The sequence below is a fragment of the Miscanthus floridulus genome, chromosome 5 (assembly GCF_019320115.1).
Source record: "Miscanthus floridulus cultivar M001 chromosome 5, ASM1932011v1, whole genome shotgun sequence".
NCBI lineage: Eukaryota > Viridiplantae > Streptophyta > Magnoliopsida > Poales > Poaceae > Miscanthus > Miscanthus floridulus.
Window position 1 is genome coordinate 113,029,567 of NC_089584.1, and position 13,761 is coordinate 113,043,327.

At 49.6% G+C, this 13,761-nt stretch overlaps 1 protein-coding gene across 1 annotated transcript; it reads right to left on the reverse strand.

Moving 5' to 3' along the window:
- Nucleotides 1-6,789: 6,789 nt before the first annotated feature.
- Nucleotides 6,790-8,297, reverse strand: LOC136453097 (transcription factor WRKY45-2-like). The gene is made up of 3 exons (XM_066453672.1): nucleotides 7,779-8,297; nucleotides 7,554-7,661; nucleotides 6,790-7,442 (listed from the first exon to the last, which is right to left on the reverse strand). The coding sequence occupies exons 1-3, from the start codon at nucleotides 8,087-8,089 to the stop codon at nucleotides 7,040-7,042; spliced, it is 822 nt and encodes a 273-aa protein (XP_066309769.1). The 5' UTR covers nucleotides 8,090-8,297; the 3' UTR covers nucleotides 6,790-7,039.
- Between the last annotated feature and the right edge of the window lie 5,464 nt (nucleotides 8,298-13,761).

A 13,761-nucleotide genomic window follows, 5' to 3' on the forward strand; every position in this document is an offset into this window, starting at 1 on the left:
CTACTACCACTACTCCTACTCCTCCTCCTCCTCCTCCTCCTCCTACTCCTCCTCTTACTACTCCTACTACTCCTCCTCCCTCTACTTGCTACTTCTACTGCTACCCTTCTTTCAGTGATGCTCCTACTACTACTCCTAAGTGGCTACTGCTCTTACTCTACTACTACCACTCTACTGCTACACTTACTCTACTCTACTACTTTCTACTTACTACTACTACTTGCTACTCCTAAGTGGCTGCTGCTCTTACTCTACTACTACCACTCCTTCTCTGTTTTTTTGCTTATATACTGCTGGTGTGTAGTGGCTATTGCTGCTGCTGCTACTACTACTACTCCTACTCCTACCACTACTCCTACCACTACTCCTCCTCCTCCTACTCCTCCTCTTACTACTCCTAGTACTCCTCCTCTTACTACTCCTACTACTCCTCTTACTACTTGCTACTCCTAAGTGGTTGCTGCTCTTACTCTACTACTACCACTCTACTGCTACACTTACTCTACTCTACTACTTTCTACTTACTACTACTACTTGCTACTTCTAGCTACTAACTGTTGGCTGCTATTGCTTTTTTTGCCAAATCTCCTAGGACTCGCCCAGGACTTGTTGTCCTATCTTTTGCCATCAGCTGCTGCTCTATGTTTGCTAAGCAGCTATTGGTTTTTTTTTGCCAAATCTCCCCTCTCCTCTCCTTTGTTTTGCCGATGATGAAATTGTCCAAGTCCATACATTATATGGAATATGAGCTGATGATCAAGAACTTGTGAGGAACTTGGCATCATTAGCAGCCGCCCCTACATTACCTTCTCCTCTCTTCTCTGTTATGATGCCTTGATGCTCCAAGTTCAAGATCAGATGATGGTTGATATGTTTCTGAGGCCTCTACCATTGCTACTACTCGTTTTTTTATATATTGTTATTTTATAGGACTACTTTGGTTTATAGACCTTTTTGATTTCTTATACCTTCTCGCGTACCTAAAGCACACTTTCTTGCATCTATTAGAACAAAGCGTGAAATAATGTCGCAGACACCGGACAGTGCAGCCCGATGCCCCAAGCATGATGAGCACCCAACCTATGAGGAGCAAGCACTAGAGGACCAGCTTACTCAGGAGCAGTTCGATAACGAGTTAGAAAAGGATCTAGAAGTGATGCTTACTCAGGAACAGTGTGACGAGTAGGAAGGAGGAGCAGAAGGAAGAGTAGGAGAGGCTGCTGAAGGTGAAGAAGTTGTTGATGATGATGATGAGGACTCAGAAGAGGGATATGTAAGTCCCAAGGATTCTTTCCCATGTGAAGCCAGAAGGAGGCCAACGGAGGAAGATTTGGACAAGGATTTTGACCCGAACGAGGAGGTAGGGAAAAAGCCTTAGCTTGTAAATTTTGCAAAAGCTCTGGCTGTGTTATCTCTGCTAACACTTTGACCTATCGTATATACAGGTCCCTCCTAAAATGCAGAAAAGATGACGTCGACGTCCGCGACATCTCGCTAGACAAGACGGAGTAGAGGAAAGGAGAGTAGAGGCAACAGCCACAGAGACGGATCACGATGCCTCTGCTCCACAACCTCAAGACACAACCACGACTACCAAGCCTAAGAGGAAATGAGATGATAGAAAAGGAAATCTATATTCAGATAAGGCATGCTATGTGATAATGGAGGTCGGGCCAATAGGGGAGATCCTTGAGCCGAAGGAATTAAGAGGATGATTCCATAATGCGATCAGGGCCCTAGTAAGAGATAAATTAAACCCAGCAATCCCTAACTGGAAAGAGGTACCAGAGAACAAAAAGAATGAACTATGGGATAGGTAGCTAAAGCTCAATTTTAGATTTCCAGAGGGTAAGCAAGAACTAGTAAAAAATGCTTTCAGGATGGTGGGAGAGTCATTCCGACGTTGGAGGTCGGAGGTTAATACGAAGTATATCCAAAAGGGGTTAACTCCCTTCAACGAGTTTGGCGAAATAACTCCTAGTCAATGGGAGGAGCTCGTGGCTCAAAGACTTCACCGGAGGCATTGGAGCTCAGTGCCTGTAACACCGAGCTGGCGAAGAGGAACAAACACCACCATCATCTAGGCCCCGGTGGCTACTATTGCAAGGAAGAGCAGTTTAGGAAGATGGACGAAGAGGCCGCAGCTGCTAGGAATATTAATGTGATGAATTTGAAGGTACGCTCAAGGAATTGGATATATTCGAGGAGTACAGAATCATCCGACGGTAATCTTAAGTTTGATAAGTCGAAGACCCAAGAGGCAGTATCAAGGATACTGAAATATACTGAAGACAAGGAGAAGGGCTCATTCAATCCTTCTGGAGAGAGGGACGAGCTTAGCCTTGGCTTGGAAAACAAGGAGCACACAGGCCGCACCAGGGGCTAGGGAAAAGGACGACCTAGAAGCAAGGATTTGAAGAGGACATGCACATGTACAAGAAACATGGCAGAGACCGAGAGACTAATCTTGAGCTCCAAGTGAAGGCTCTAGTTGTGAAGGCGCTGGAGGAGCAAGGACTGTCTATGGAGCCACGGATATTAGTGATGCCGCCAGGAGGACTGGCATTAGTTGGCAGCCCTCCAAAAGTTCCTAGCAGCCAAGGTTCCATTGCAGCCACAACCCTAGTTGATCGCATATGGGAACCAACTAGTTGCACCTTGGTGTTTCTCAGCGGCCGGCAGAACACTATGATGGAGGTGGCAACAGGTGTGGCACATCCTCCTAGTGGCTTACACCACAATAATAAGATACCACCGGACTACACTAGGGTCGAGGTGCATACCGTGAAGTCTGAGTTCATGCAGTGGAGGATAGACTACGCAACTCCTAAGGGGCTGGTGTTACTCGGAGACGTTATTGGGTAGTTCATCTTCTGGCACAAATGAGATATTATATTGACTGCTTCTTCGCCGTATCCCCCTCTCCAAAATTTGGAGCGAGTTGTTGAGGTCGGGGAGATATTTTCGCCGTCTCATGACCACCACATTCCTGAGATGCCACATTCTTCCCCGCCTCCTAGCGAGCATGTGCCTGATGAGATGCCACAACCTTCTCTAGCTCGTACCGAGCAACTGCATGATGAGATGCTACAGTCTTCTCAACAAGCACAACCGATACATGAACAACGAGTGTCTCCTGAAGAAGGTGATGCACAAGAAGATGAGGACATGCCTGAATGGGAACTTCGAAAGAAGCATCCAATCACCATAAGGCCAGTTTTATGTTCTGATGAAAGACGTCTCATCGGTGTCCAAGTGGTATTCCCATGATCAGTTTAAGCCTAAGAACCAAGTTAAAAAAGTCCTATCACGGGGTTCTAAGGAGGCCGTCACTAGCAAACTCCACCAAATTGTAAAGCAGTATCCAAATATTGATGCCTTCAAATGGTCAAAGGATTGCCCGAAAACATATGAAAGAGGTAAGCCCTTTCTACCAAACCAGGACATCCAGCGCCTACCACTTGGAATGAGAAGGTTTCATGATTGGTACTTGCGTGTTCTCCCAACGAGCATAGACCTCATACAAGCATGCTTCCCCACCGACACATTTGGAAGCCCAGCCACGAAAATTGTCTTTGACTTCAATGACATGCAGACATGCTTTCACCTGGGAGCAATGGAGATAAATCTAATTCGCACATGGTGCCTATAAATCCTTGTCCTCCCGATATGATATGAATGTAATCTTTGAATTTTATTATAACTAACCCACGCCGTGATTTGTAGAATGCAAGTGCACATTGTTAAACAAATGCCAAGTGTGAAAGCCGGGTATATAGACCCTCAAGCTATAGCCCAAATAAATTTTAATTACCCTAAACAGTGAAAACTGGATGCCAAAGAGCTAGCTGCTGCAAAGACTCTTCAGGAGAAAGAGCACATCTGTATGGCGAAACTAAGAAAAGAGTCCCTTAAGGTTGCAGCATACATTGCCCTGGCTTTCAAAATTCTCCAACAGCACTCTACTATATGGCTACCATATAACTTCGAGTAAGTTCAACTCTATACTTAAAGCTTTGTTCGATATATTTTATTCAATGCAAAAGAGCTTATCTAGTTCTATGATTAAATCCATGCATCAACCACTGGATTTGTATAGCCGTCGATATTGAGAGGAGCATGGCATGGGTCTTTGATTCAATAGATAGGGACCGGTGACATACAAAGACTTCATATCAATTCTCAAGACGTATACATATCAACAATCCTCATTAGCTTATATGTTTGTATACATACTTGTAACATTCACTTTTGGATACTAACAAGTTGTATTTGCTAAAATAATTCAAACATGGCATTTAGGTTCTATGTCACTACACATCACGAAAGGCATGATCCAGCAAGGAAGAAAAAGCTGGCTATAAAAACACTATGTGCGGTAAGTGTAACTTACTTCTTTAGTACTCCATTACATGGCTGTTAAAAGCATTACTTAACATTTTCATATGCAAAACACACAGTGCCCCAAGCAGAAGCCTGGGAGTGTACATTGTGGATACTATATATGTTCTATGATGAGTAACAATGGTGCCTACAGGAGACACCCCTTAAGGGTAAGTTTGAACCTCTTCACCCGTAGTATACAAACTTCGTACATGGTATAAAATACTAAACCAAAACTTGTTCTCTTATAGTGGAAAGAAGAGAGAGAAATGAAAAGAGACCCATACAAGGATGAACAACTCTTAGAGCTCGTCGGCGACCTTTGCAACTTCATATTGGACCAGATTGTACACGTCAAAGGCGCCTACCATGACCGAGAGTCTGACTTAGGTAGTAATCCTCAGTACCAACACCTTCGTGAGACTGAAAGGCTAGCTCTAGGACGTTGACAACAATGTCTATTTAATGATGGATTATATATATTCTTATGAATTGGACTTGTAATTGTAGTTTATATAATACTCTTGTGCTTGTAGTCTAAGGGGTTCGGAACGCTGGTCGCGGGGCGTTCGGCAACGTTGGTCATGGGGCGTTCGGCAACGTGAACGCTGTTCGAAACGTTGGACGCGGGGCGTTCGGCAACGCGAACGCTGGATGGAATACGCAGAAACAAACAGTGTTCTGGTCGAATTTGAATTGTAAATTTAATTTTTTTGGGCGGGAAAACGTACTGTAGGGGCGGTTCTAGACTGAACCGCCCCTACAAACAGGTATTATAGGGGCGGCTGGTACTACAGCCGCTCCTACAAATCGATTTGTACACCAGCCGCCCGTAGAAATCGATTTATAGGGGCGGTTGTAGTACCAGTCATAACTCTAGTTTTCTATTTACTCTCGCCTGACTTTCGTCTACTAACACTACATCATCGGAGAACAACATACACCAAGGAATATCCACTTGTACGTTCCTGGTAACCTCATCTATTACCAAGGCAAAGAGATATGTGCTTAAGGTTGACCCTTGATGAAGTCCAATTTTAATCGGAAAGTAAGCTGTGTTACCATCGTTTGTTCAAACACTAGTCACAATATTGTTGTACATGTCCTTGACGAGGGTCACGTACTTTGATGGGACTTTATTTTTGTCCAAAGACCATCACATAATATTTCTTGGTATCTTGTCATAAGGCTTCTCCAAGTCAATAAAAATCAAATGGAGGTCCTTCTTCTGCTCTCTAAACCGCTTCATAACCTGTCTTATTAATAAGATTGCTTCTGTGGTTGACCTTCCGGGCATAAAACTAAATTGGTTTGTTGATATCTGCGTCGTTCCTCGCAAGCGCTGCTCGATGACTCTCTCCCATAACTTCATAGTGTGGCTCATCAATTTACAGCCTGTTCGCTTGCTCGTATACGATCGTGGATTATAAGTTGGAACAATATTTTTCTCTCACACCAAACCAACCAGCAGTAAATAATCCACGATCGTTTACGACGAAACGAACATGCCGTTAATTCCCCGATAATTAGTATAACTTTGGATATCTCCCTTGTTCCTGTAGATTGGTACCAATATGCTTCTTCTCCACTCCTCAGGCATCTTGTTCGATCGAAATATATTGTTGAACATCTTGGTTAGCCATACTATAGCTATATCCTCGAGACATCTCCACACCTTGATTGGGATACCATCAGGGCCCATCGTTTTGCCCCCTTTCATCCTTTTCAAGGCTTCTCTGACCTTCGATTCTTGAATCCTCCGCACAAAACGCCTGTCATCAAACGAGTCGTCCAGCTGAGTGGTGGTGTTCTCGTTCTCACCATTGAACAATTTATCAAAATACTCTTGTCATCTATGTCTGATATCCTCCTCATTCACCAAGAACTGCTCTCTCATGCTTTATGCACTCGACTTGGTTGAAGTCTCTTGTCATCCTATCGCGAGCCCTAACTAACCTATAAATGTTATTATCTTCTTTCGTAATCAAACGTCGGTAAAGGTCCTCGTAGACCCGCCCCTTTGCCTCACTCATCGTTTTAAACTTCTCTATATTATTTGCACACCTGTCATATATAGGAGTATATTTTTCTAAAAAAAAGCCACGTGACCAATGTTGAGTTACTGACTCATTCATGGTAGAGAACTTAACATTTGGACCATGCGGAGCTTTGCACTGCACAAATATGAAATATGTTCAAGAGAGTTTTGGTCGAGAAAGTTTTGGTTAGCTTGTCAAAGATGCGTCAGGTATCCCTTCAAAAAATAAAAAAATAAAAAGAAAAGAAGGATGCGTCCAATTCGAAGCGTTTTGGTTTTCACACGATGCCGGTCTTGCCGGAAGCAGTGCTGACTGTTGACGGCCACTTGCTCAAGTACACGTCACCTTGTTCCTTCGCTCCGCTCCATTTTCTAACGGGGAAAGTAATGAAGTTTTTATTCTAATAAAAACACAATACTTTTGTTGTTGTTGATGTGATCACTATTACGTACTAGTGTGCTCTACGGCAAACCAGGCTTCTGAGCGAGCCTGTGACCCTCGTAGGTTGTTGTCACTCATTACTGCTCGGTCGGACTGACTGTTCTCACGTACACGTACTACAGCGACGGCGACAACACAGATCTACCGCTGGTCTGCTTGCTGCTAATCCAAAAAATCTACTGAAACGTAGCGATGTCATGGAGGAGATCGCCGAAGTCAAAGCGGTCTTGGAGGACGGATTCCCATCCGAAGCAGCCGTCCAGGAACTCCATCACCGGATCAGGAGCACCCGTGTCGTGCAGCGCCTCGAACCCGACCTCGGACGACGCCGACGGCGACCACCCGCCCTGCGACATCGAGGCCGGCGAGCCTCTGTTGGTGTCCGCGGACCCCCAGGAGTTGGAGCCGAAGTCGACGACGGCGGGCGCCGCTCCCAGCTGCTGCCACGCGGTGGCCGCGCCCTTGCACGTGTGTTCCCCGTAGTAGGCGATCTGGTACGCCGCCGGCTGGTCCTGCGTCTGCTGCACCCGCCGCGTCGCGTTGCATCCCTGGTCCTTGTGCGCGCAGCGGTAGTAGAGCCTGCAGAGGGATTATCAGCACGCATCGGTCAGTCGATTGCCACGACGGAATGGAACGGGTTGAGCTGATGAGCGCCTGAGCCTTCTGAAACTACAAACTAGTGCTACTTGCCTCGGGTGCTTGTGTCCGTTGACGTCCTTCTGCCCGTACTTCCTCCAGATGAAGCCGTCCACCGTCGTGCCGCTGGTCACCTCCTTGGTCGCCTCTGCGCCGCGCGCCCTGCGAAATTGAACGGCAACACTCATCATCGTGCTGCTTTTCGGCTGCCGAACAAATAAACAGAGGAGCCTGTTGTGCAAGAGGGAGGGAGACGGCAACGGCAGGCGGCAGCCTCACCTTCTCTTGAGTGGCGGCCCCGGAGGAGGAGGAGGAGACCAGCTGGTGCCTCCTCCCGCTGCTGCTGCGTCTTGGTGGTACTCGGCCGCCGCCGCCGCCGCCTTCCTCTTGCGCCCGCTGGTGGCGGCGGCGGTGGCGCTGAGCGCGTCGATGGCGCGGCCGCAGCAGCGGAGGATCTCGGCGGCGAGCTCCTGGTGCGGCGACGACGCCGCAGGGGACGCGGCCCGGAGCAGGTCCCCGAGGTGCGCCGCGGACTGCTGCCCCATGGTCATCAGCTCCAGGACCACGGCGGCCGGGGTGTCCAGCGTCATGACTGCCGCTCGATAGATGCTTATTGTATCGATGCGTCTGCTCGAGTGCTACTGCGCTAGTTGCCTCACACAGACACACTCTCGAGGGGTCGAGGGCTCGAGGCTCACCGCTCACTCGATGGCGTTGGTGTCCAGGTCCGTCTCTGGCGGATCCTGCGGGCTGAACCGCCAAGGGCCGAGGAGACGAGAGTAGTAAGACTAAGATGCAGGGGCAGTGAGCTTGCCGCACTCGATATTTATAGACCTCGTCTCGTCGTCTCAGGATTCTAGGCCAGCCAAGGGAAGGGAAGCCGCAGGAAGCGGTCCACGTGTAGTATGCGACAAGGCGGCAAGGCCCATCTGCTCTGCTGCTCCTTTCTCTGGGACGCTCCTCGCTGACGTACTAGTACAACTGTACTAGAGCCCAAGGCCTGAGTTGTAGCTACACGTTGCTACTGTAGCATTTTGTTGTTATTTGGTAATAAGCGTTCAATCATAGTTTAATTAGGTTTAAAAGATTCGTCTCGTGAATTTCGTCTAAACTGTGTAATTAGTTTTATTTTTTATTTATATTTAATGCTTCATGCATGAGCCCAAAGATTCGATGTGACGGGAAATCTTGAAAAATTTTGCAAAATTTTGGGAACTAAACACCACCTAGCTAGCGCCCTGTTCACTTATGCTCAAATTTGACTTATGTTGATTGTTATGCTGAAATGTTGTGGCCCCGTTCGTGTGTCTTTAAACCTGGCTTGATCCGCTTCTTTTTTCATCCAGAACAGTGTTTTTCTCTCACAAATTCCTCCAGCATTCCTCCAAACCATCCAAATTCCTCCAAACGAACGGGTCAAATGAGAGAAAATATTGTACCATAACTAAAAATAATAATGATAGATCACGATCACCGAGGCTAATCTTTTTGATACGCTCGCACGCGGGCCGGGCGACCCGGAGCCGGATCGTCAAATGGAACATACACATACGTGACCGTACACGCCGATGCCGTAAAGTGGTTAGCACCAAAACGTGTTGCGCCTTTATACCACAATTATTATTATATTTATAATCCGTGCGCACGCCAGTAGAGAGTGTGTCTATATATATATAAAATAGATAGATGGACAGACAGACAGACACGCAGGACGGAGCCTGGGGGGAGGGGGCTGAATGAAGCGCTTGCTACACGTGCTACACGTCACGTACTCACATGGGTTCAGTTGAGCTCAGTCCAGTGTGTACATATGCCTCCCTCTCTAGTCGCGGTAACTGCCAAGCTCTTGTATATTCTACAGTAATTAGTGTACTAATATACATCGGTCTCTAGAGCATCGCTCGAATATGATTTGATTTCCGCTTGATTACGCGATGGATCGGCCCCGGCCCCCATGTGCCGAACCCGTGGTCAGCGGTTCCGCGGTCGCTGCCGTGGCATCGATACCTAGCTCCATCGCTAGTGTGATTAATGCACAAGCAATGCCCCGTGTGTGTGTGTGTCCGTGTGCGTACGCGAGATTCCGATCCGAGCGAGGCAGAAATAGAAAAGGCGAGTGCCCCACGTTCGAAGAGAAACATAAAGAAAACGGCGAGTGCCCCAGGGGGCCCGTTCGTGTGTCTTTAAACCTGGCTTGAGCCGCTTCTTTTTTAATCCAGAACAGTGTTTTTCTCTCACAAATTCCTTCAGCATTCCTCCAAACTATCCAAATTCCTCCAAGCGAACGGGTCAAATGAAAGAAAATATTGTACCATGACTAAAAAAATAATGATAGATCACGATCACCGAGGCTAATCTTTTTGATACGCTCGCACGCGGGCCGGGCGACCCGGAGCCGGATCGTCAAATGGAACATATACATACGTGACCGTACACGCCGATGCCGTAAAGTGGTTAGCACCAAAACGTGTGCGCCCTTGTTTATACCACAATTATTATTATATTTATAATCCGTGCGCACGCCAGTAGAGTGTGTATATATATATATATATATATATATATATATATATATATATATATATATATATATATATATATATATATATATATATATATATATAGACCTATCGATCGATCGATAGGTAACAGACAGACAGACACGCAGGACGGAGCCTGGGGGGGAGGGGGCTGAATGAAGCGCTTGCTACACGTGCTACACGTCACGTACTCACATGGGTTCAGTTGAGCTCAGTCCAGTGTGTACTTATGCCTATTCTACAGTAATTAGTGTACTAATATACATCGGTCTCTAGAGCATCGCTCGAATATAATTTGATTTCCGCTTGATTACGCGATGGATCGGCCCCGGCCCCCATGTGCCGAACCCGTGGTCAGCGGTTCCGCGGTCGCTGCCGTGGCATCGATACCTAGCTCCATCGCTAGTGTGATTAATGCACAAGCAATGCCCCGTGTGTGTGTGTCCGTGTGCGTACGCGAGATTCCGATCGGAGCGAGGCAGAAATAGAAAAAGGCAAGTGCCCCACGTTCGAAGAGAAACAAAAAGAAAAACGGCAACTGCCCCAGGGGGCCCGCCGGGCCGGACGAGCGAGGTTAACATGCATGCATGCACTGATGCACGGTTCCGATACTAAATGATCCCATCAAGCAGCTCTCCGCCGAAGGTTCGGTATCAACCGTAACGTACTCCGGCGATCCGATCCGTCTCGAGTTCAATGTACCCTCTGTGGTAGGCGAAAAGCCACGTATATTTGTAGCCCTAACATAAAAGGTTAAAAACCAAATTAAGCCCAAAAAAAGAAGAAGAAGGGTTCACCGTATGGGATCATACCGCGATCGATGTCCAAAGACACGTGGGGGCTTACCGTATGGGAGTTTTAGCGGCCCCTACAATGCCGTAGGGGGAGATGTCGGCGTCTACAATTCTGTTTGTGTCCTGGTGGCTGCAGAGTACTGTTTCGCACAGGGTATGGTCCCTGGTACAGTGGCTTTGACTTGTGAGCTTTGCCTTGTCTTTCTCCGCATGTCTTCTGGTTCCTACCGAACGGGGCGCCCCCGGTCGGATGGCTCCAGTCGGCTCTGAGTGCGTTGGTCGGAGAAGAGCGGTGAGCAGGGTTCCCACGAGCCCCGGTCGCGGGGTCGGAGTCGGAAGTAGGGCTGGGGGCAGGCCTTCCGATCGGAGGCCGGCTGGAGCCCGAATCAAGCGATCCGATCGGATAGGTGGGCCGAAGTAGCCGACGAGCGGGCGTTGCTCTTCTTGGGCCTAGCCTTCCGGTCGGTTGCTGGACCGCCCCCTTGCCCTGTTGTTTTTAGACTTTTGGGCCGAGCCTTGGCGCAGAAGCCGGTCCCCGAGGGACCCCGGGTTTATGGACCCGACATGAGGCCCCGAGCCCCCGGGCGATTCGGGTAGAATCGTCTGGGGGATTTTTGTCTTGTGGACGGGTGCGCGCGAGCGCACCCGCGGGTGTAGCCCCCGAGCCCCCGGGCGGTTCGGGCAGAACCGTCTGAGGGTTTTATTTTTAGCGGGCGTGTGTGCGTGTTTTTAGTCTGGGACAGAATTTTGTCAACCAAGGTGACGTTGTGTAGTCGAGGCGTTTTTAGGCGCGAAGATCGGTTTGAAACAGAACTTACTGATCCCGGTGTCGATGTGTGCCATGGATTGGGCGAGGAAGTTAGTTTGGACAGACCCTGGCGTTGGTGCGCGTCGTGGTTTTGAAATGGTTAGTTCCGGAGACGGACGAGACGGAGCCCGCGGGTCCTGATGTTGTTGCAGCCTGGGCAGCCGAGGTAGTTTAGTTAGTTTTTTTCACGAGTTTGGAGTTGTGATCCTTGGCCAGGGTTTCTTGGAATGCAGTCGGAAGTGAAGCCGTTATGCGAGTTCGGAGTCACGGTCCTAGGCCATAGCCGGATGTCGTAGATCCTGTCGACGTGAGTTTGGGGTCGCGGTCCCAGGGTTTTTGTCGGAAGTGAAGCTGTTACGTGAGTTCAGAGTCGTGGTCCCCGGATTTTTTTTGTAGCGCAGTCGGAAGTGAAGTTGTTACGCGAGTTCGGAGTCACGGTCCCAAGCCGTAACCGGATGTCGTAGATCCTATCGACGTGAGTTTGGAGTCGTGGTCCCAAGGTTTTTTGGCATTTGAGCCCCCGAGCCTTGTCGGGCCTTCGTGGGGGGTCGATGTGATTTGTTTTGCGTTACCCCATTCGGTTCCTCACAACTGGAGGGGCTGAGTTTTGTCGCTTGTCCCGATTGCTCGGGCTCGAAGACTAGCTCGGTGAGCTCGCTAACGGGTGTGATCGAGCGGAATCTGGGTCCGTCGTTCGTGACAGGGTCGACATAGCCCTCTTGTGGCATTCCACTACTCCTTTACCTGTAGCCCGGCAGATACCTAGTGTCGGTGTTTCGGACCGGGGGGTCCTCAACCAACCAGTGAATTTGTTCTGCGTGCTCCCGATTCCGGATGGTGATGCAAAGAGACACAAGGTTTATACTGGTTCAGGCAATCAAGGCCCTACGTCCAGTCTGAGAGGTCGATCTTGTATTCCTTGCACCGAAGTGCTCGTAGTAGGGGGTTACAAGCTAAAGGAGAGAGGGAGCTGGTCCTAGGTCTCGGCAGGGTGTCGTGCGGGCCGCTTGAGATGTTGCTCTCAAGCGGTAGGGATGTGCGTGTGTGTGTGTGTGTTACAAGGTGTTCCCCTTCGTCCCCCTAAAATGGCCCAAGTCCTCTCCTTTTATAGCCTGAAGGGAGGACTAGGACGGTACATGAACTAACTATACGGCGTCGTGTGAACAGAGGCGGCGTGTCTGGGCCCTATAGCCTATTCCTGTGGCGGCGTGGTCGTCGGAGTGGTCCATCCTTGGAGCACTGGAGCGGCGTGGTCGTCCCGTCAGATTCTGTGCGTCGTGGGAACCCCGGGACTGCCTCGGAGTGGGTGCGGCGGTGAACGTGCAAGCCACTGTGGACGGACTGTGCGCGAGGCCGAGACTTGGTCGATGCCGAGGCTGCACCGCGGTGGAGGGGTCTCGGCAGGCGCGAACCCCAAGATCACCGAGACCTTGGTGTACAGTGCCGAGGCCTCGAGTGGGCGGCTGATCGTGGGCACAGCGTTAGGACACAGTGGCCGGTAATCCTACCGTACCCTATCCCAGCCGGTATGGCGCTGACCATGGACACAGTGTTAGGACACAGTGGCCGGTAATACCCGCCATACCCTGTCCCGACCGGTATGGCGCTGATGCGACCTCGGGTCGCGTCGGCCATTCTGTGGCGTTGAGCCGTCGTCCGGCTGAGATTGCGGGAGTGGTTGAAGCATTAATGAGACATGACGCGTTATCTGGAGGGTCGGTCGAGGCGGGGGGTGACGGGCTGCGGGCGACCCGGCCTCGAGCGACACGGAGACTGAGGCCTCACGCGAGACGGAGATCGGGCTCCTTGCCGAGGCCTTGCGTGAGACGCCTCGCGCGATACGGAGAATGTACCCCCTGCCGAGGCCTTCTGTGGAGAGCCTCGGGCGAGACGGAGACGGCGCTCCCTGCCGAGGCCTTCCCTAGGGAGCCTCGCGTGAGGCGGAGTTTGTGTCAGGATGCCGAGACCTCCTGCTCAAGGCTCGAGGCGAGGAGGAGGAGGACCCAGTGGGCTCGGTCGTGGCAGGTGAGGGGCCCATGGCTTACCTTCTAGCTTTATTTTTTAGATGGGATTTTAGCGACCCATTTGATGTTTGCTTGGGGTACCCCGTTCTAAGGTACCCG